Below are 22,984 nucleotides of genomic sequence, written 5' to 3' on the forward strand. Positions count from 1 at the left end.
GCAACATCACCATGCATATTTTATGAGCCTGCAAAGTATACTCACAGGATTGTGACCTGACCCTACCCCATTCAGGTGTAAATGGCTAAAAAAGATGCAGTAGAAAGTGATGATGCATAAAGTTTGACCCTGTCCTTACTTGTTCTTGTCTTGTCTTTGTCATTTCAGATAAACATTAGCATTTTATCACAAGTGGATGCAAAAAATTTCACTGCTCTAACATACTAAATGTTTTCAATTGAATGACATTTGTACAATAATGTACCATATATAAAACTATTATTGGGGGTGAATGTCAAAGCTTCCTCTGCTCTTCCGGAAATGTCTTCTGGCTGACCGTTTCCATGGTAAACAGGCAGTTCATAGATGGACTGCCTGTTTAAACGGGCCGACAGTAGGCTTGGTTTTTAGGTGAGCTAAAATTAAGTAACTCTGACATGTAAGCGATTTCTTGCTCCCTCGCCCTCTTGAGTTCCATGTCGGTGCGGGACGACTGGTGCCCACAATTGCTCAGGCGACTATCGGCCGTGTAAAATTACCCTTAGATGGATGGACATGTCCCTACATCACAACACTTTCCAATATTCACTGACATGTCGGAGGTTTAGGAAAAGCATGAGGATTCTTTTCTTTTTTTTTTAGGATGTTTCCACATGATTAATTTATGTGAAAGTCACGTATTTAATGACATCCGATATGTCCGAACAAATGGCGCATCAGTGCATTCAGAGGTTCCTGTTTGTCAGCCATACACATTAGATGTCGTCCAGAACCCCCGTATTCACACATGGCCAACTCAGCTATGCGGGGAGAGGGGAGAAAGCCCTGCCAGCAACAGGTTTCCTGAGAAAGAAAGGAGCCGGGAGTTGAAATGCAACTGCCCGATGCTTATGTCCCTGATCTCTGCTTTAGGGGAAGAGTCAAATTGGCAGGTTCAGGCCATTTAGGTCTAATGTGTATGACCATCCTAAATAGTCCTCAGTGTTTTAAATCATTTTGTCTTTAGGAAAACAGTGGCTTAGAATATAATTTTCAGCTCATGTAACTAATATTAATAACACTGATCCGAATCAAAATCCTCCCGTCAACAAAAATGTAATTTGCTTCTACATTTTGAGGTGCCGAATACAAATCTTGGCTCTAAATTCCTCCTGCACCCACAGTTTTTGAGAAATAACATTTTTCAGTAATATTTAAAATTCTGAAAACTCTGTTTCCATGTAAGATACCCAAAAAAATGTTTGTGAGCCGCCTTCTTAATAGGTTTTGAAAGTAATAATGAGGTTCTTACTTTGTGAATTTTTATCAAATAATCATATTTTCAAAAGTTATTAAGTGTGATGTCCGTTTATTTAAGTGATGATGTTTTGAACTATAACATTTTAATAGAAATTCTTTTTTTTTAATTTTTTTTTTTCTGGAAGATTTTAAAATAGAGCAGGTTTTAAGCTGTAATTTGGTTTATTGGAAATTAAAATCGTGCCAAGTAAAGCATTTAAAAACAAAACAACTTTTTAATCAAAGTTTTAATGAAATGAGAAGATGCTTGCAGCCTCTATTGGATCCTTTAGCTAGAGGCTATTGCTGGAGAATATAAGAATATCATTTTATGTAACACGAAAAAAGTGTTTTTCTGAAAGCATTTAATGGAAAGAGCAAATTTATGTAAATTTGACTTGTTGGCTGAGATTTTTTTCATGAAGTCCCTCTATCTCTCAAAAACGGAGCATGATAAAACAGTTCTGCTTCCAGATTCGGATTCAGCACCCTCAAATCCTCACGTTTAAGGCATACTTTCAAGAGGGAGCAAGGAAACGTTTTTTGTTTTTTTTGTTTGTTTTGCTGATCCGTCTATTTGCTATTTTTAATTTATTTCCCTTTCGTATTGAATTTTCATGCCAAGATCTTAAGAAATTAGTTTTTCCATTCAACTGTGAAACAAATATATAGTAGTTATTAAAGTTTTGTAGAATATTTGCAAGTATTTTACATAACCCACATGACTTTGCCCATGTGTACCACCTTAAAAAGCTGGTTTTGCCTAAAAGCAGGTTAAACTCCATACCCAAAGGCATATGTCTTGGTTGGGGTGTTTTTTGTTTTTTATATATGTTTGTTCTGTATAGGATAACATGGTGATATTTCTCTACTTGTTAACTCCTACGGTGCTGGTTGACATGTTTAAGGTTGTTCACACCACATTTCCAGCCAGTAAGAGTTAATTACTAATACTTAGAGGCCAAAAACGAGGAATTTTTTGGAACTAAATAATATTGTAAATGCTAATGTTTTCCTGGTGTTACTTATGAAATACAATTGTCTGATTTTAAAGGCAGAATAGTAGATGTATATTTTGTGAATTATTAAATAAAATGGGCTTTAAGAAAAGCTCTTTGCACCAAAAATATACAGTAAATTTTTGTCCTTGTTTTTCGCGACCACTTAAAAGCGTAAGGCTTATCACCAAGCTTTTCCTGGCTCCCGAATATCATATCTGCCTATTTATGCTGTGATATGGGAGGGGTAATATCACCACATAGTGGGCCAGATTTACTCTTTGGGAATAAGGAAGAGATCAGTAACTGTCTCCATCGGAGGTGTAATGGGGACTTGACAGAACTCTTTAATCTAGATTTACTGTTATTTTTTTGTCATAAGTGACAAATGCTTCTTAGAAGAGCCCAACAATAACCCTTGACTGACATTCTGCCTTTAATATAGACGCTGAATGATGATTTTGTCTGCATGCAAGAGATACGTTTTATTCTGTGGTGGGTTTGATGTGCATTGTGGTGTTTAGAAGGGACACAAAAGCTTTTGTTACTAAAGATATCACCAAAGCGGCTTAGATTGGAAAATGATTCCAAGGTATAATGGTAGGCAGCCATTGCTCACACACCACAGCATAAGAGTCTCCATCTGTAATTACTAACACTCCCCTCTAACGACTCTGCCCACTTCATTACGTAATGACTTATTTCAGACAAATTGATGATATTGATAGATTAAGAGGAAAACGACCTTGTTGTCTTCTGTTGTGTTGCAGAGGAGCTACAGCCAGTAGGACATTGTCCTGTTCCATTTCACTTCATACTTTTTACATGTACCTTTTCTATTACACCCAGGTGTATCCAGGCAGTACACTTCTATATCTTCCTACTACTAACAGAGGTGTTTGGTTGATGGAATTTATCATTTTAGCCACGGTTGCGTACATCTTCTTAATCCAAGGTGTTCAATTTCAGGAGGAGTTTTGCTATCCTGTAGAATGCCTGGCTCTTACCGTAGAGGAAGTAATGCACATACGGCAAGTACTGGTGAAGGCCGAGCTGGAGAAGTATCAGCAATATAAAGATGTCTACAATGCTCTAAAGAAAGGAAAGGTAAGACAGATTTTCAGAATGTTATGTCAATATTGTCACATTAACAGCTGATTTAGGTCTTCCGCACACTGCTCGTAATCCCGGGATTAGCCAGCAAAGTGGACGAGATTTGCGCAAAAATAAAATTTCCTTTGCCTATCTTATCTCATGGTTTGTCTCTGGCACATCAAATGGTCTCATAAGAATTAACCATGTCAGCGCAGGCTTATCTTCATTGGTAACTTGTGTTGGTCTAAGCACCAAAACGAATGAGAGAGACAAAAAAAAAAGGGGACGTATAAAGTATCCCATCACAGAGATCCCAACCCTCTGGTACCAAGAATACAGCGACCAGAGATGAAAATAGGAAAATGAGAGAGGAATAACCTATAAAGAACCATAGCTTCAGATTGGAGAAAAAATAAAATATTAATTGAATGAAATAACGAAAAGTAAGATAGACAATTGGGTAAGGGTTGGAAGGGATGGTGCAAAAGGGTTGCTGGGCGGAAGGGTGAGGGGGACGACAAGTATAAGCATCCCAAGGTCAGTCCGACATGTTTACAGACTTATAAATGGTCCCAGTATTAGCTTCCCTCTCCTTGTAGCTATCAAAGTTCATGGAAGTTTATGAATACAGGGTCTCGAACTCCACGGAGGACACAAAGTCCAACCAAGGCTGCCATATTATTAAAAATGTCTCCGTCTCCCTATTACGTTCAGCAAAGAGTTCTTCCATGCAGCATAGTTGTGCCATTTCCTGCTGCCATGCACTCATGGACGGCGTATGGGTCGGGGGATCACCACTTTCACAGCTGCCAGACAAAATCTAAGCAGTCCCCTTTTCTGACCTCCTATCGAACCTGGCAGGATAGAGAGTAGCGCTATATGTGGGGTATTATGGATGGTCTACCTGCTCATCAAATTGTATATTGATAACACCTTGTCCCGTAAGGGTTTCACCCGGTCACAGCTCCACCATACGTGGATCATTGTGCCCCTGTCAGTCCCACAGTGCCAACAACGGTCTGACACTGAACGGGATAAAAAGGTGCAAACGAGCCAGGTATCTATACCACCTCGACAAGATCGTTAACTTTTTTCTTGGGCGGCGCATGCAAAGGACAGCTTATGTGTAAACAGGCATGCCTCCTACCAATTCCCAGTGGATATTGCAGCTCCCATGCCCGCTTAAAACCAGGGTCTGTATCCCAGGATTCCATTTCTGCTTTTGTTGTTTTAACACATCTGTAGCTATACTTAAAAGAAACATCTGATAACCGGATGCCCCTTTAATAGAACTATCTAATTGTCTGTAGTATTACATAATGGCTCTGTTGCCAGCACGTTCAATAAAAAATTATGGTGATTGACAGAAGGATGATCTTACCCGCGTTAAAAGGATTGACCACTCTATGAAAAGAGATTATACAGGTTTCAACAACAGCGCCACACCTGTCCGTGTGTTTGTGGTATTGCAGCTCATCCTCATTCATGTCAATGGAGATGAGCTGCAATACCAGATACAACCCATAGAATGGTCTGGCACTTTTTTTGGGGGGAAGAAAACTGCTATTTTTTTCTAACACAAACCTTTTAATTCTGGGCAATTCACTTAGAACGTATTTTTAGAAGTTCTGTGTCATTTCTGGTATTTGTGAAGACAGACCATCCAGTTCATGCCCTCCTTCCCTTGCCAGTGTGCCACTCTATTATAGAGTCAGAGATTGAGGGATTTATGACAAGAAAAGTTTGCTTGCTACTATCGATGAAGCCCGTTGCACATGTGCTACATTTCTCTGTCATTGCACAGTCAGGAAACTAGCAGTATGAATTTAACTGTTGGTTGAGGGCAGAAGTCTTTCGTCACATGTCACTTCATCTGCAGCCATACTATGGGCGGAGCAGTCTATTGTTGGGTTAGGGAGGATAAAATGGGAAACGGTTGACTTCATTAGTAAGTTACTTATATTAACCCCTTAGTGACCAAGCCTGTTTGCGCCTTAATGACCAGGCCAAATTTTGCAAATCTGACATGTGTCACTTTAACATGGAAAAACACGAGAGAGGTTTTGCATATCCAAGCGATTCTGACATTTTTTTTCGCCACATGTTGTACTTCATTTATGCGGAAAAAAAAGACCGATAGAATTTGTGTTTATTTATTAAAAGCGCCAAAATTGGGAAAATTTTGAAAAAATCGTCATTTTTTCACATTTCCAACTGCAATATCTCGAATATGTGCAAACATAATATAGAAATTTTTGCTAAGATATATATTTCCATCCGTTTATTTTGGGTGCATATTGGAAAAACTTTCGGTTTTTTTAACCATTTAGGAGACGTACAAATTTAACATTACTTTTCAGCATTTTGAGGAACACTTTGTTTTCCTACACCAAACCAAGATTGGAAAGGCTCATAGGAGTCAAAATGATAGATACCCCCACAAGTGACCCCATTTTAAAAACTACACCCTTTAACGTATTCACTGAGGGGTGTCATGAGTATTTTAACCCCACAGGTTTTTTTTTAGGAGTCAATGCAATTTAGAAGAGAAAAACAAAAATTTCATATTTTTGCAAATATGTCATTTTAATGACAGGACTTTTTTTAATAGTACACATGAAAATGAGGATTTGCACCCCAAAATGGATACCCCTGTTTGTCCCGTGCTCAGAAACATACCCATTCTGGCCCTAATCTTACATCTGGATGCACAATGGGGTTCAAAATGAAAGGAGCAACCGGTGGCTTTCGGAACAGAAATTTTGCTTGAAGGAGATTTAGGCCCTATTGCACACTTGTAGAACCATTGAGTGACCAAAACGATGGAGAACGCCCACAAGTGACCCCATTTTCAAAAGTAGACCCCTTAACGAATTTATCTAGGGGTACGATGACTTTTTTGACCCCACAGTTTTTGAATGAATCTAAGCCAAGCCGAAGGAAAAAAATTACGATTTTCATTTTTTCGGTAATTGTCATTTCAAAAGCAGTTTTTTTTGTACCGCACATATATGAATGAAGACTTGCACCCCAAAATGGATACCCCTGTTTGTCCCGTGCTCAGAGACATACCCATTGTGGCCCTAATCTTACGTCTGGATGCACAATGGGGCCCAAAATGAAAGGAGCAACCGGTGGCTTTCGGAACAGAAATTTTGCTTGAAGGAGATTTAGTCCCCATTGCCCACTTGTAGAGCCATTGAGTGACCAAAACGATGTAGAACCCCCACAAGTGACCCCATTTTGAAAAGTAGACCCCTTAACAAATTTATCTAGGGGTACAATGACTTTTTTGACTTCATAGTTTTTGAATGAATCTAAGCCAAGCAGAAGGAAAAAATTATGATTTTCATTTTTTTGGCAATTGTGTCAATTTAAAAACAGGTTTTTTTGTACGGTGTACATAGGAATGAAAACGTTCACCCCAAAATGGATACCCCCGTTTGTCCCGTGTTTAAAAACATACCCATTGTGGCCCTAATCTACTTAAAGGACACATGGCTAGGCCTATAATGGAAGGAGCACCCGTTGGATTTCAGGGTACAACGGAATAAATTCCAGGCCCCATTGCCCACTTGTAGAGCCATTGATCAGCCCAAACGATATAGAACCCCCACAAATGACCCCATTTTGAAAACTAGACCCCTTAACAAATTCATCTAGGGGTGTACTGCGTATTTTGACCCCACAGTATTTGAATGAATCTAAGCAAAGCAGAAGGAAAAAAATTACGATTTTCATTTTTTTGGCAATTGTGTCAATTTAAAAACTGTTTTTTTTGTACAGTGTACATAGGAATGAAGACGTTCACCCCAAAATGGATACCCCCGTTTGTCCCGTGTTCAGAAACATACCCATTGTGGCCCTAATCTTCTTACAGGACACACGGCTAGGCCCATAATGGAGGGAATGCCCGCTGGATTTCAGGGTACAACTGAATAAATTCTAGGCCCCATTGCCCACTTATACTGAAAAAGAATTGACTTCCTAAAAATAATCTCCCCAACCCCCCTCCCCCCCGCCATCCACATTTTTTGGCATTCCCTAAATATTAGATAAAAGTAATAATATAAACTGCGTTTTATGTCCGAAGACAGGGGTAATTACGGAGGCTGGTTGGGATGGGCACATGGGGCAAGAAAACCGGGCATCCCCCCCCCCCTCTCGCTTTTTTTTGGGTATTTCGTGACCTCAGCGGCGGGGATGGGGTGTAAAAAGTGGCGCTGTGAGGCTTTTGTAATCTTGCTGAGGTGCTGCAGTCTCACATAGAAGGCGCTCAACAAGCTGCTCCTGGAACTGCATGAAGGTGAGCGTTCCCGGGGCTTCTTGTAAATTACGGATTACAGGTAGCGGTCTGAATAACGTCGGGCTCACACGGCCGTATGCAGAATCCGCTTACGGAGGCCCGCAGCGGATCCCAGCTGTGACCCTGTGTACAGGCACGTAATGTACTGCCCATAACTGCCTACTCACACAGGCGGTCATGCGCAGTACACCGTTTTTTGTCTATATTTCCCGCGCCGTCGCTTAGAGATGACCCGGGTACCCGCAGCCCGTACACAATGTGTTTGCATATGGGCTGCGAGTATATCCGCGGTCATAGAGCACAATAGGCTCTAGGTCGCGGATATCCGCGGTAAAATATAACATGCCTTGTTCTGTTTTCTGCGAGTGGATTCCGTAATTCCGATCCACTAATTGGGGGGAATTGTGTAATCCAATGCATGCGATTGATCTGTAGATTACCGCTGATCAAGCGCATGCAGAACCCATAATTCCTCTCCGGTCATGCGTGACCGGCCTAATGTTATATTGCTAATTTATCACGTGACCGGGGACCGCTCAGCGAGGCCACCAGTCACTGCTCCAAGCATTCTGCGGCCGATGGTCACTGGCAGCAAGGAGATTTAAAATTTCCTGGGCTCCCCGGCTCCTGCGAATGTGTCCGGCATTTTGCCGGCGGGCGCATGCGCAGCAGCCGGAAGGGTCCATGGAGGATAATAGCATCTGGATTTAAATGCGGAAGCCTCCGAGAAGATGTTTCATCTACCCTCCCCTCACCGATCACATCGGTGAGGGGAGATGAAACTGCCACTTTTTAAAGAACTTTTACGTGATCGCCATTATGCATTGGATAACGGCGATCACGTCACGGGTAGCCGCGGTATGCGGTTACTGGTCACGTCTCCAGGCTCTTGGCTACCTTTGGTAGCCAGCAGCAGGGAGATTTTAAATTTCTTGGGCAATCTTTCACTTTTGTGCATGCGTCCGCCATCATGCTGACGGGCGCATGTGCAGAAGCTGGGGTAAGGTCCACGGATCAACATCCCACCAGGGAACAAATCCAGGACCTTGGGTACGTAATTTCATTACCTCTTACGGATACGATCCGTAAGGGGAGATGAAACTTTAACTTTTAACTTTTTTTTTTACGATGGATAACAGTGATCATATGACTGGAAACCGCATACAGCGGTCCCCAGTCATATCTCCCTGCACTCGGCTATCTGTGACAGCCAGGTGCAGGGAGATTTTGAATTTGCCGGGCTCGCCGGCCTTCTGCGCATGCGCGCCACATCGGCGCATGCGCAGAAGCCAGCGGATGGTCCCGACACCGGCCGGAGGACACGGAGGAAGGGGGGTGAGTATTTTCACCTTCCCTCATGGATCCGATCCATGAGAGGAGGTGAAGCTTTTCTTTTTTTTACTTTTTTCTCCACTTTTCCGCGATCGCCGTTATCCATTGGATAACGGCGATCGCGGTCCCCGATGACATCTCCTGCCTCCCGGCTACCTACAGGAGCCGGGAGCCAGGAGATACTAAAATTCCCGGGCCACCAGGCCTTCTGCGCATGCGGCTGACGTAATTCCGCCTGGCGCGCATACGCAGAACGCCGGCTTCGGGACCCGGAGGACCAGGAGAGGGAGCAGTGCGGCGGACCTCGGTGAGTAATTTCAGCTGCCCTGATGGATCCAATCCATCAGGGCAGCTGAATCTTAAACTTTTTTCAAACTTTTATTTACTTTTTTGCGATCGGCGCTATCGATTGGATAGCGCCGATCGTAATGCCGGGGAGGGCGGTCCCCGCAGCCCCGGATGACAGCTCCATGCTGTCGGCTACCTGCGGACACCGACAGCATGGAGCTGTCACGTCCATAGCCCGAGGGTCTTTATTCTCTGCAGGACACATGTTTTTGCGTCCTCAGAGAATAAAGCCCACTTCGGGAGGACGTAAAAACACTATGGGCTGGTCGTTAAGGGGTTCATGTTTAACACACATTTTGTAAATGGTATATTTAGAGTGTCTAATCCCTTTTATGTTTTTAACGAGGAGTTAAAGTGTACAGTTCTCATTTTGGACCTCCCAGACCTTTCTCATGAGGGTGACTGCAGTCCAGTAGAAGTAACTTGAGGGAAATGGCTGTATATGTTAGTAAATATGTAAGAACTCTACATAGATTATCGTGTTGAGATACCAAAAGTTTGCAGAATAATGACAAAAAGATCCAATTTCTATTGTCTCATTTAGACTCATTGTATTATGTATACTAGCAGACTTGCAGTGACTTGAAGGGGTTGTCTGGGCTTTTTTTTTTTTAACTGGTAATTTATCTTTGGATAGTTCATCAGTTGATTGACATGAGTCTGCGGAGCCATTCATCATCACTGGTCAGAGGAGGAAATGGTCGTACTGTGCTGCTATTCACTTTCTCACTTTTCTTCTGGTCAGGACTGGATGTGATGTCTTGACAATGAGAGAAGCAAGACGTGGAAGAGCAACGCTTCTTGTGTTGACCAATGATGACTTCTGTCTCGCTATGCTGACAGCTGGCTGGACAATCAGTTGATGGACTGGGGTCTTGTGTAGAGGAGCCAAATCCATCAACTACTGATGACCTATCCAGAGGATCGGTCATCCGTACAAAAAGGGCAGAAAGGCCTTTAAATAGGTCATCAGAATTGTTACTTTTTTTTTTTCCTTATGGAAAACGCAAACATCCAATACCCAGACCTTCCAGGTCCCCACATGTCCATTGCCGCACCTCCATACTCTGCTTTGGGTCTATTTATGGGCCAGACTGCACAGGCAGTCTATGAACAGATCATCACAGACTGCAATAGCCAGTCACAGACTTCAGCACTCAAACATTGCGCTCTGTGATTGGCTGCAGCAGCCTGTGACGTCACATATATAGGCTGACTGCAGCCTGTAAACAGAGTAGACCGGAGATGCAGTGCTGGAGCTGTGGGGACCTAAGAGAAGAGTATGGAAAAGTTAATTATATTTTGCCATAGGGGACACCAATTTAAAAAATAAATATATACAGCTGTGGCAGAGGAGAACGATCGTTATGCTGACAGTGCGGGGGGGGGGGGGTCTCACTCTTGCCACTATTGTGGCTTAATACTGAGACCTCGGAGCCCGAAATGCAGCCCTGCATGTTGCTCCTCGCCTGCCCCATCCATTTCTGTGTTTTTTACATGACTTTGGTGATTTGCTAAGATTTTCACAAATGAAAACCTTAGCGGAGCACCAGTCATGTACAAAAATGTTCGAGTCGCCCATTGACTTCAATGGGGTTCGTTACTCGAAACGAACTCTCGAGCATCACTGAAAGTTCGACTCGAGTAACGAGCACTCGAGCATTTTGGTGCTCGCTCATCTCTAACAACCAATTGCAGCGCAGCTTACATGTTACCTCAGCTTTATAATATATAACACCCAATCACAGCGCAGCTTTCATGTTACCTCAGCAGTAAGAGAAATAACAACCAATCATAGCGCAACTTTTATTCTGCCTCAGCAATATAAAAAATAGCAACCAATCACAGCGCAGCATTCATTTTACCTTAGCGGTATAATATATAGCAACCAATCACAGCACAACTTTCATGTTGCCTCAGCAGTATAAGAAATAGCAACCAATCACAGCACAACTTTCATGTTGCCTCAGCAGTATAAGAAATAGCATCCAATCACAGCACAGCTTTCATGTTGCCTCAGCAGTATAAGAAATAGCAACCAATCACAGCACAGCTTTTATGTTGCCTCAGCAGTATAAGAAATAGCAACCAATCACAGCACAGCTTTCATGTTGCCTCAGCAGTATAAGAAATAGCAACCAATCACAGCACAGCTTTCATGTTGCCTCAGCAGTATAAGAAATAGCAACCAATCACAGCACAGCTTTCATGTTGCCTCAGCAGTATAAGAAATAGCAACCAATCACAGCACAGCTTTCATGTTGCCTCAGCAGTATAAGAAATAGCAACCAATCACAGCACAGCTTTCATGTTGCCTCAGCAGTATAAGAAATAGCATCCAATCACAGCACAGCTTTCATGTTGCCTCAGCAGTATAAGAAATAGCAACCAATCACAGCACAGCTTTTATGTTGCCTCAGCAGTATAAGAAATAGCAACCAATCACAGCACAGCTTTCATGTTGCCTCAGCAGTATAAGAAATAGCAACCAATCACAGCACAGCTTTCATGTTGCCTCAGCAGTATAAGAAATAGCAACCAATCACAGCACAGCTTTCATGTTGCCTCAGCAGTATAAGAAATAGCAACCAATCACAGCACAGCTTTCATGTTGCCTCAGCAGTATAAGAAATAGCAACCAATCACAGCACAGCTTTCATGTTGCCTCAGCAGTATAAGAAATAGCAACCAATCACAGCACAGCTTTCATGTTGCCTCAGCAGTATAAGAAATAGCAACCAATCACAGCACAGCTTTCATGTTGCCTCAGCAGTATAAGAAATAGCAACCAATCACAGCACAGCTTTCATGTTGCCTCAGCAGTATAAGAAATAGCAACCAATCACAGCACAGCTTTCATGTTGCCTCAGCAGTATAAGAAATAGCAACCAATCACAGCACAGCTTTCATGTTGCCTCAGCAGTATAAGAAATAGCAACCAATCACAGCGCAGCTTTCATGTTGCCTCAGTGGTATAATATATAACAACCAATCGCAGCGCAGCTTTCATGTTACCTCAGTGGTATAATATATAACAACCAATCGCAGCGCAGCTTTCATGTTACCTCAGTGGTATAATATATAACAACCAATCACAGCACAGCTTTCATGTTACCTCAGCAGTAAGAAAAATAACAACCAATCACAGCGCAACCTTTATTCTGCCCCAGCAATATAAAAAATAGCAACCAATCACAGCGCAGCATTCATGTTACCTCAGCAGTATTATATATAGCAAGCAATCACAGCACAGCTTTCATGTAACCTCAGTAGTATAAGAAGTAGCAACCAATCACAGCACAACTTTCATGTTACCTCAGCAGTATAAGAAATAGCAACCAATCACAGCGCAGCTTTCATGTTACCTCAGCATTCTCAATATCCAGCAATTGTCTTGCGAAACGTTCGGCGGATGCATCATTTTGTAGTTGAACACTCATCCCGTTGCTCGTAATGCCTTTTGCTTTTGTGCTTGAGATGGAAATTGAACGATCTTTGTCTGGGGGGCATAACTGTCGACGATGCTCGAACGCGCGCCACATATCGTAGGATAGATTTACTATGCCAGTAATTAAAGATGAGTGAGTATACTCGTTAAAGGCAATTGCTCGAGCGAGCATTGCCTTTAGCGAGTACCTGCCCGCTCGAGATGAAAGGTTCGGGTGCCGGTGGCGGGCAGGGAGCTGCGGGGGAGAGCGGGGCGGAACGGAGGGGAGATCTCTCTCTTCCACCCCCGCTCCCTCCTGCTGACAGCCGCTTCTCACCGTTCCCCCGCGCCGACACCCGAACCTTTTGTCTCGAGCGGGCAGGTACTCGATGAAGGCAATGCTCGCTCGAGCAATTGCCTTTACCGAGTATACTCGCTCATCTCTACCAGTAATCTTCCCAGGAGTGTACTCAGCAACTTCCCAAAGTTTCATGGTGATTGGATGAATGGTGTAGTAATGCATAAAGGACAGACAGACATTCATTTTTATATATATAGGTGACATCAGAAAGTGAGAGAATTAGATTCCGTACGTAAAATTTGGACGCTAATTCTTTTGTGCATAGAATTGAATAATCGAGTTTGGACCCATTAACTTTTCCTATTTATGACCCAATCAATGCTCGTGCCAAATTTCAAGTTTCTACGACGTCGGGAAGTGAGAGAATTAGTGGCAATGATGGAAATCGAATGATCTACGTGGGGGGGGGGGGGGGGCGTAACTGTCGACGACGCACGCATGCGCGCCACTTATCGTAGGATAGTTGTAATATGCCTATAATCTTCCCAGGAGTGTACTCAACAACTTCCCAAAGTTTCATGGCGATCGGATGAATGGTGTAGTAATGCATAAAGGACAAACAGACAGACACATACATTCAATTTTATATATATAGATAGTGCAGAATACTTCAAAGTCGCTTTTATGAGAGTAAGACTTTGATAAACCTAACATGTTACCTAGCGTTGTGTCTTTACTGTTTGCTGTAATGTTGCACTAAAATATTTATACTTCTGACTCACTGGGGTATTCATTAACATTTCGCACAGGGCATATCTAATTAATTGTTTACTACAAACCAGCCAACATAGTAACTGGCCTGAGAAAACAGAACTCCTGTGTGTTCAGTAGAGCCGCGGCACATCTTTCCATCTGGCTCTTGGCATCCACCAATGGTGTAGATCACAAGTTGTTTATGGAATGTCTTAAGTTAAAAATTACAAGACTTATTGTTGATGTGAAATACAGCCTGCAGATATATATTAAAGCGGATGTCCATCAGTGCTGGTCTTTAATTATACTCAGGTCGCCACCTACAGGTCAGAATTACCTGGTCTTTTCTCCATGGTTGGCTGCTTGAACCCATTTTAGTTGCATTGTCCATTGGGGGTCTGAGGTCATTTGAAATGCTCTTCTTGCCTTCAAAAATTCAAGGTCCTGAACTGCCTTTCCCATTTCTTTTAGCCAAGTCTCTGGTAAGAATTTTTTTTTTTTAATTTTGCCTTTTCATCACTTTTTAACTTTTTTTTCTCTCCCTTTATTTCCTAGCTTTGTTTATGTTGTCGAACAAAGCGGTTTTCCCTATTTACGTGGTCGTACACTTGTCAGTTCTGTAAAAGGTATGTATACATTATAGTTTTTGCCTTTTCTGATTTATGTATATTTAGTTATGCTCATATCTTACAATACTGGGATGTCTTAAATAGGTGCATAAAAATGTTCTATGCAAGCTATACCTCATATAGAGCTTTGTTGTTAGTTTGTGCTGTGTTTTCATAAAGGAGCCCGGGTTAGAGGGGACATCGTTACTAGAGCCTTGACGTGATGGGAGGGTGGGATTCGTCAGGTCAATAGAATTAAACTCCCGTTTATTTTGTGTTTTACAGGCCTGTATGTTCTCAGTGTTGTAAAAAGGTAAGTTTGTGAGTAGATAGTAACTTATATATACGGTATAGTTGGATCCATAGGCATTTGGACAGTGACACAATCTTCTTAAATTAGTCTCTGTACACCAACACAATGAGAGTGAAGCAAAGTCCTCAATGTGTGGCTGAAGTCTAGTCTTTTAGCTTTAATTCAAGGGGTTTAACCAAAAACTGCACTCCCTCCTTCATAGCCTATGACATAGCTGTACATCATCCATTGTACACAAAGTGAGGCCATAAAAGTTCAAACTCGTAAAATATTGCATTATCCAACATCAGTAAAAAAAAAAACAAGTACTCAAATGCCAGAATTGCTGTTTTTGAGCACTTCTGTCATCCACGCCCGCACCAAAAAGTGATCAGTCGTATATACCAAAAAAATGCCAATAAAAATCGCTGCTTACTCTGCCAAAAAAAAATCCCTTGCCTTTGATGCCAAAAAATATGGCGACAACAAGCAATTTTGATTTACCTCTTTTTTTAAAGCAGGGTTTCTATCTTGTCGTGGGAAAACAAAAAAAGCTACAATTGGTATTGCCGTAATCGCACTGACCCACAGAATAAAAGTTAACACATCCTTTTTTTTTTAACCACACATTGCAGGCTGTAAAGACTAAACCAAAAAAATCAATGGCGCAATTGCTTTTTTAAAAAAAATGTTTTAAAGCTGTGCAATACTATTATGGTAAATGAAATGGTGCCATTAAAAATACAACTTGCACTGCAGAAAAGAAGCCCTCGTACGGTTGTGTTGGTGGAAAAATAAAAACAAAACCTTATGGATCTGGAAAGGTGGTGATGGTGAAAAAAAACAAAAATGTCAAGTCTTTAAGGGGTTTAATAATTCATTTATTTACATAGTCCCTCCATTTTTATAGGTCAGAAGTGATTGGAGAATTAAGTGATGCGCAGTTTCGTGGTCCAGTGCGGTCTGTTGGCTTGTTATTGTATGGCAAATTGAGGAGTATAAGGATCTGGAGTTGAATTTGCATTTGGTAGTTTGTGGCAGCTCTTCATTGTGGCAGCTCTTCATTGTGGCAGCTCTTCATTGTGGCAGCTCTTCATTATGGCAAATGGTACAGACCAATGCTATGTGGTTACGATATCTGTTAGATGCACCTCCTTTGAATTGTCTAAATGATGGTGGTACTTTAAGCGACTTCAATAAAAGTTAAGTTTTCTGCATATGCCCGCTACTTTTGTTTTACCGATGGAACTGGGTTACTGGTGTTTATTGATGATGTGATGCAGATTGATGGAGCTGGATGAATTCTGCAATTTGTAGAGAGAAACTTTCAACTCAGTCAGCTGCTGCAGAACTGATAAAACGGTGCTTTACAGTATAGATGGATATTGACCTAAAACAAACATACTGTGGTAGTAACCCAAGAGTGTCTTAAGACAAAGCAATGCAATATTTGTTAATGGTGAAGTGACCTGAACTCATGTGGATTGAGTGTGCTCTTCATAAAATTGAAGAAAGACCCACGTAGCAGCAGGAAGTAAAGGTTAGCAAACTTAATATGCAGTTATGTCCACGGGTCCCAGACTTCAGGCAGACTGAAAAAGTATTAGCATCCTGTTTTCATATTAGTATATCCAGATCCATTGTGGTTGTATACGGAGGACCATTATTGTGTGTGTGTGTGTGTGTGTGTGTACGCACATATACGCTCATTGTCAAAATCAAATGAAACTTTCTATGTGTGATTCTAACGTTGATATGTGTTTACAATAAGCAATTACAATATCTGAGCAAAAGGATAATTTATTGCGAAAACTTGAACCCTTGTGATACGGGCGGACATGAAGGCATACGAGTTCTGTACAGTATCTTGCGCATATCGGTCCACATTTGCTGTAACTGACTTTCTACATTGTGAAAACTTGTAGAATGTCAATGTTGGCATTCCAGATGGTCCCATACATGTTCTATTGGTGATAAATCTGGCGACCGGCCAGGCCATAGAAGTGTGACAGTGTTGTCGGGGCTTCCTGTGACCCCCCCCCCCCCCCCCCCCCTTGCTGTGTGCGGTCGAGTATTATCCGGCTAGAAAATGCTTCTTCGAAGCCCTGCAATGAGAGGAACACATGTGGCTGCAGGATGTCCTAAACATATCTCTGAGCTGTCATTGTCCCTCATACCACTACTGGGGGTGACCGACTGTTGTATGCGATGACCCCTCAGGCCATCACACCAGCAGTGGGGCAGTGTGTCACACCACAGCGAAGGCAGAATTGAGGCGCTCACCCCTAGATCTCCAGACACAAACATGGCCATCAGTACCCATACTAAACCCGTTTTGTCGTTTAAGACAACCGTGGTCCAAATGTCCTTCAGTCAAGTGCCTGGAAATGGCTCTGACAGACACGGGCCTGTACCGATGGTGCCACTTGTCTCTGGATGGCGGACAACGAAACAGATGCAGCTGCTCACACTTGTTAGATCAGACAATCCTCTCTACTGGTGGTCTGTCGAGGGCGTCCTGAGCCCGGTCACCATGTGTGCATGCCCTCACACATCCACTGGTCCTAACACCTCCTAACAGAACGGTCTAGGTGACAGGCAATTTGTTGATACGACCATCCAGCTTCTTGCATTCCAATAATGCGATCCCTCTCAAACTCTAACTGGCCAAATCTTTGATTGTGTCGTAGAGACGTCTAGTGGTCAATAACTCTACACAAGTGCAAAAAGAGGTCACTACACACAAGTAACCTCTGAGAGCCTTTTTATAGGCCAAGGATGGAAGCGCTTTTAGGGCTTCAGGTGGCAAGACCGTTCATCTAATCACACCACAACTCAAATCATTTACATATATGCCTGAGATGTAACTGCATGCCGGGTTTTTGCAGCAAAATGACAACCTTCTTCTAGGTGATCAATTTTTAATTGTGTGTGTGTTTGGCACACGGGCGAAAATTCCGCAGCAGGATTTCCTGCAGAATTTCCGCTCGTGGAAGCTGCCATAGGATTGCATTAGAAAACGCAATCCTAGGCAGACGGACGCGATTTGTCCGTGTGAAATCACATGCGGAAAACAAATCGCGGCATGTTCTACTTCTGTGCACATCACAGAAGCAGAACCGCGGGAGCAGGTGAGACCAGCACTGGTCCCTGCAGGGGCGCTGGTCGGGTCCCGCTGCGTGTGAGTGTGTATGTATATATGTATATGTATGAATATGAAAGAATGTGTTTGTTTAAAATGTTTCCAACAATCAGTACTTACATGTGAATTTATCGCTTGTTATCACAGATGAGATTACCTTCTAAGCCATATTCTACACTCCCTATCTTCTCTCTGGGACCTACAGCCTTGCAGAGAGGGGACAGCTTCCTGAGGCCTGACAAGCCTTCCACCAGTCATCACCGCTCCCTGCGTTCTTTACCCAAGTAAGCAGTTGGACAATAGATGTAACATTCTGTAGTTGTACAAGAACTTGTGCTTAGATGAGCACTATACAATGATTTGGGCATCCTGCCTATTGTCTGTGTCTGGTATCGCATCTTAGCAAGTCAGCCCATAGACGCCAAATGCTGTGCTGTTCTGTGCTTTCCTTTGCTGTGCTAATATCAAGATGTTAAAATAGACACAAAGGAGCCTGGCATGTCATTACTTCCAGCGTGCTGTCAATACTTGTGTGTAATTGTCAAACTCAGCAGAACACGTCAGAATACAATGTAAGGCTCATTTTTAAACATGATGACATCTGTAATGAGGAGTCCTCCTTGCAGACCTGTTTATTGTTTTTCAGCAAGCTGCATGCAGATCACAACTTGTCGAGAGGTGGGAGTGTGAATCCCCTCACTGTTAGCGGGGCATTTGAAATGAGGCTATCTTTGATAGACGGTGCCTTTAACTTTTATCATGAAATTAATGAAAAACCTGTCAGCAATGAATGTACGGTTACCCATTGATACGCGTATTGTTGATCCGTAGACTAGTATTCATTAGTCACAATGCAGTAACTACAACTATTTTTGCATTATAGGTTGCCCTCCAAGTCAAAGTCTGTTGACAAATCAGATGACGAGCTTCAGTTTCCAAAAGAGCTCATGGAGGACTGGAGCACCATGGAAGTTTGTGTGGACTGCAAAAAGTTTATCTCTGATATCATTAGCTCCAGCCGCCGAAGCTTGACGCTTGCAAACAAGAGAGCCCGCTTAAAACGGAAGACTCAGTCCTTTTACTTGTCTTCTGGGACTTCTGAATTCCGCCCCACAGAGAGAACAATAAATGAGATCTGACTCTCGTGCCTTTTTTAATCAGATTTAATTTTCATTTGCTTTTGTGTTCATGAATGACCAAGTTTGTTTGTTTGTTTGTTTTCCTTCTTTTCAGTAAACGGCTTGAGTAAGCTCGGATTCCGCAGAATAGCACACAACCTTCTGCATCAACACAACCGATGCAGCCTTTTGTTTGCACTGGATAAAAAAAGCAACAATTGCCTTTATTAATTTGTCGGTTTGTAATTAAACATTATTGCATGGACTCTGCTGGAGATCAAAATGTTCGACCTGCAAGAGAAGCCCATGAGGGTAAAGCTATAACTGTTACCTCACAGAAACTAGTACATATCCCAAACTTCTACTAATATAGTAGGCTTGTTGGGTAATTGTTTTCTTTACTCCATTGTGTCTGCATTCATGTTCATATTTTACGAATCATAATCTGATTTAGCTGTCGCCAAAATGACAATGAACGATGTCTTCACGCGGAAGACCTACTTGAGAAGAGTAGGGCCTCTGCTGAGATATTGGAGCTTCAGGTATTTTCATGTGTAACGAGGGTACTAGTAACCAGTCATTCTCTGTTAGAAACAGAAGTAACTAGCTGGAGAACCACTGCACTTTTATTTCTTTCTCAGTGCCAAATGAAGTCTTCCCAGACCAAACGTGTCATTCTGTCCCTTCATATGTTAAAGCTAATAGATTCTTCACACCCGTTTTTCTTCCCTGCTGACTTAGTGGATAGAAAGATGTTGTAGAAAATACATAAAATGGGGATCTATTGCCTTTGGCAAAAAAGAACATCAAAAGACAGTTGCTTTCTGTGCTGGCTTCTTCAGCATAGCGAGTCGTCTACTAGCTTACACTCCGTAGTATACAGATACGTTATAGCAATATGGTGGCAAGTATGATACCTGTATTGGTACAAATGAAGTCTGTACTGGTCTGAACCAGCTGCCAAATGGCTAATCACCTTTTTTATATATATTTTTCCTTTTTGGGGGCTGGAAAAATATGTATGTACAGTAATTAACTTTTTTAATTGGTACTTGTAAAGTGTTTGCCACAGATGAGTTTTTTTTCTTTTGGACTGTAGCAATATTACAGATATCTCTTGGAAATATGTTACTCTTGTCCGTTCGATAAGGGTCATCCATCCTATAACTCGCACCGAGGGCGAGCAGGTGGGAGTTACAGGCTGATACCCCGGAGTATGTTAGTTACAGCATTTCTTATCAGGTTCTCATTTACAAAAGCGAAAGTCCTATTTGTTGTAAATACTTGTACTATATTTATTAACAAGCGAGAGGCGTTCTTACTACAGACTGGAAGATTTGACACTGGAGGAGAGGTATATTTATATGTACATTGACTGTAATGATGTCCATTTTAGCATCCTGTTAGTCATGCTTGGAGTTTCTGCATTGATGACTATTTTGTTAAAGCTGCAGAGTTATAGCTCATCTGTAATAGTTTTATTTAAGGCATTTATTTTGTAGGCGTAGAGTCTGTAGGCACCGTGTGGTGTGCTATGTAAACATTCGTGACAATGTTTATTTTACTCCATTTTTATGTCCTTTTAGCTGGCTGGCCTTGAGGTGAAGCCTGCAGTGCTCTACTCATTGCCTGCAAGGTGCACGTACCTTTTGACAATTCCTTCGGCACTCCAGCAAGCCCAAAAGAGCTAGAGTGCTGAAGGCTGGCCTACCCTTGCCTTGTGGTGACTCCAGCCTACATTGATTGTGGATGTTCTGAACTCTATCCCATGATGGATTTGTTCCCTGTTCTCTTTTACCTCCCTGTACATTTCTCCACAGCGGCAGCTGCAGTTCTTCTGAGAGGACAATAAAAATGCCTTGAAATCCTGACTCTGTGCTTTACTTTAATTCGAAGTTGGATTTTTAACACAGTACTTTGCAAAAGTTTTAGGCCAGTGTGGAAAATATGCTGCAAAGTAAGGGCTCCTGTCCACGGGCGGGTCGAACCTCGCATGCAGGTTTCCTGCAGCGGAGTTCAACCTGGTGCCCGGCCGGTGACCCTTGCGTACCTGTTCGGCATCTCTTCTCTGTGCTGCGGATGTATCTGCCTGCGCTCTGGTACGCATGCGCAGTACAGAGGACGCCACGCCGAATGATGATTGCAGAATGACCGTGGGACGGAGGGCTTCCATTGACTTCAATGGAAGCTGTCTGTGCGTAGCCCCCACACAATCGCGGCATACAATGATTTCTCTGCGATCGGAAAATCGCAATCTATTTCCGCTTGTGCGCAGGAAATTGCGTTTTTACATTGCATGCTATGGGGCTGGATTTGCTGCAGAGTCTGGAGATGGAGTCCGTCCATCAACAGGAGCCCTAAAAATGCTTTAAAAATGGAAGTGTTACTAGTTTATTTTTGTCAATTAACAGAATGCAAAGTGAATGAACAAAATAGAACTCTAAATCAAATTAATATTTGGTGTGACTGCCCTTTGCCTTCAAAATTGCCACAATTCTAGGTACACTTCTACACAGTTTTTGAAGTAACTCTGCAAGGAGGTTGTTCCAAACATCTTGGAGAACTAACCACAGATCTGTGGATGTAGGGTTTTTCAGATCCTTCTGTCTTTTCATGTAATCCCACACACTCTATGTGGCAATCAGGGCTCTGTGGGGGCCATATCATCACTTTAGGACTCTGTTCTTCTTTACACTGAAGATGGCTCGTAATGACCATGAATGTATGTTTGGGGTCGTCCTGCTGATAAATACATTTGACGCCAATCAGATGCCTCCCTGATATTACATAATGGGTAAGTGGCTGCCCCCAACTCGTATTTGCTGTTGCAGAATTTCTAAGCATGCGAAACCCAGATTCAAGGGAATGGTCAATAAACCCAGAAGTCTATGCTGACCTTTTTCATCGTTGGGAGAACTCTCCAAGTCAATCTGTTTTCATCTAGAGAAAATACCAAAACTGCAGCTTTTTATGCTCTGAATCCCAGAGAGAACCCGTTATACATAGATGCCCTATCTCAGAAGTGAAGAGTAGATCTGCTCTCACCCATCCCTATTCCTGATGGTCCTACAAAAGATCCAGCAGTGATCAACACACTTCTAATTGTTTCATATTGAGCAAAGAAGGGAGTGCATTCACTCTTCTGAAAAATCTGAGCTTGGAAGATTTATTAGTTCCTTCCTTATAGATATGGCCTCCATCATTAATAGTCTCCTTAAAAATTTCAGTTCTCTGCTTGGATCCTGAGAGGTCACTTTTAAAAAGAAAAAAAAATAAAACCCTATTTTATAAGGTGATCAGTACTCTGAGGCAAGTAGGAATGACAAGTGACACTGGCAATTTATTAAAGGGGTTTTCCAGGCATAAGTACTACTGATAACCTATCCTCAGGTCATCAATAGTTGATTGACCCAGGTCCACCGCTTGGGAACCCGGACGATCAAATGAGCGAGCACATAATGTCAGCACCATTGTAATTGCAGGTGTCATCCGCTGCCTGAGGAGCTTCTGCTCTGACCCCTGTGTATAGTGGTACTGTGACAGCATGCATCTGCTCAGTTGATCGGTCGAATTCCCAAGCAGCAGACCCCAGTCGCTCAATTATTGATGACCTATCCTCAAGGTAGGTCATCAGTAGTATTTGTGACAGGAAAACCCTTTTAACTAGAATTTCAGGAAAACATTTTGCTGTTTATATGGAGAGAGTTCACCAGACCAAACAAAACAAGTTCTGCAACAAATTTTGGACTCTCTACAACAAGATTTGGAAATGGGTCTGAAACATAAAATACTTGGGAGTACAGATTTCAGCCTTGGAAGTTCACCCTTGATACAAACCTAGATCAAGAAATCTGAGAGCTGTGTGGAGATGAAAGCCATAAATCAGGCCATTTACTCTGCAGTAGTGCTTAAATAAACATACAGATGCAATCAAACCTAATTTACAAAGTTTATAAACTTGTTCTTGTTATATTAGTTGTGTTGAG

General features: G+C 42.3%; 1 protein-coding gene across 2 annotated transcripts in view; it reads left to right on the forward strand.

The window, feature by feature from the left end:
• The window catches only part of SPIRE1 (spire type actin nucleation factor 1), a 153,150-nt gene extending 132,281 nt beyond the window's left edge, over window positions 1–20,869 (forward strand). For both annotated transcript variants that reach the window (XM_066579522.1, XM_066579523.1), the window contains 5 exons: window positions 3,246–3,383; window positions 14,394–14,464; window positions 14,732–14,759; window positions 18,028–18,164; window positions 18,764–20,869. In XM_066579522.1, coding sequence (XP_066435619.1) covers window positions 3,246–3,383; window positions 14,394–14,464; window positions 14,732–14,759; window positions 18,028–18,164; window positions 18,764–19,019 — 630 coding nt within the window. In that variant the 3' untranslated portion in view covers window positions 19,020–20,869. The remainder of the gene's footprint in view (window positions 1–3,245; window positions 3,384–14,393; window positions 14,465–14,731; window positions 14,760–18,027; window positions 18,165–18,763) is intronic.
• The last annotated feature ends 2,115 nt before the right edge of the window (window positions 20,870–22,984 follow it).

This window comes from Eleutherodactylus coqui, chromosome 9 (genome assembly GCF_035609145.1).
Source record: "Eleutherodactylus coqui strain aEleCoq1 chromosome 9, aEleCoq1.hap1, whole genome shotgun sequence".
Classification (NCBI taxonomy): Eukaryota; Metazoa; Chordata; class Amphibia; order Anura; family Eleutherodactylidae; genus Eleutherodactylus; species Eleutherodactylus coqui.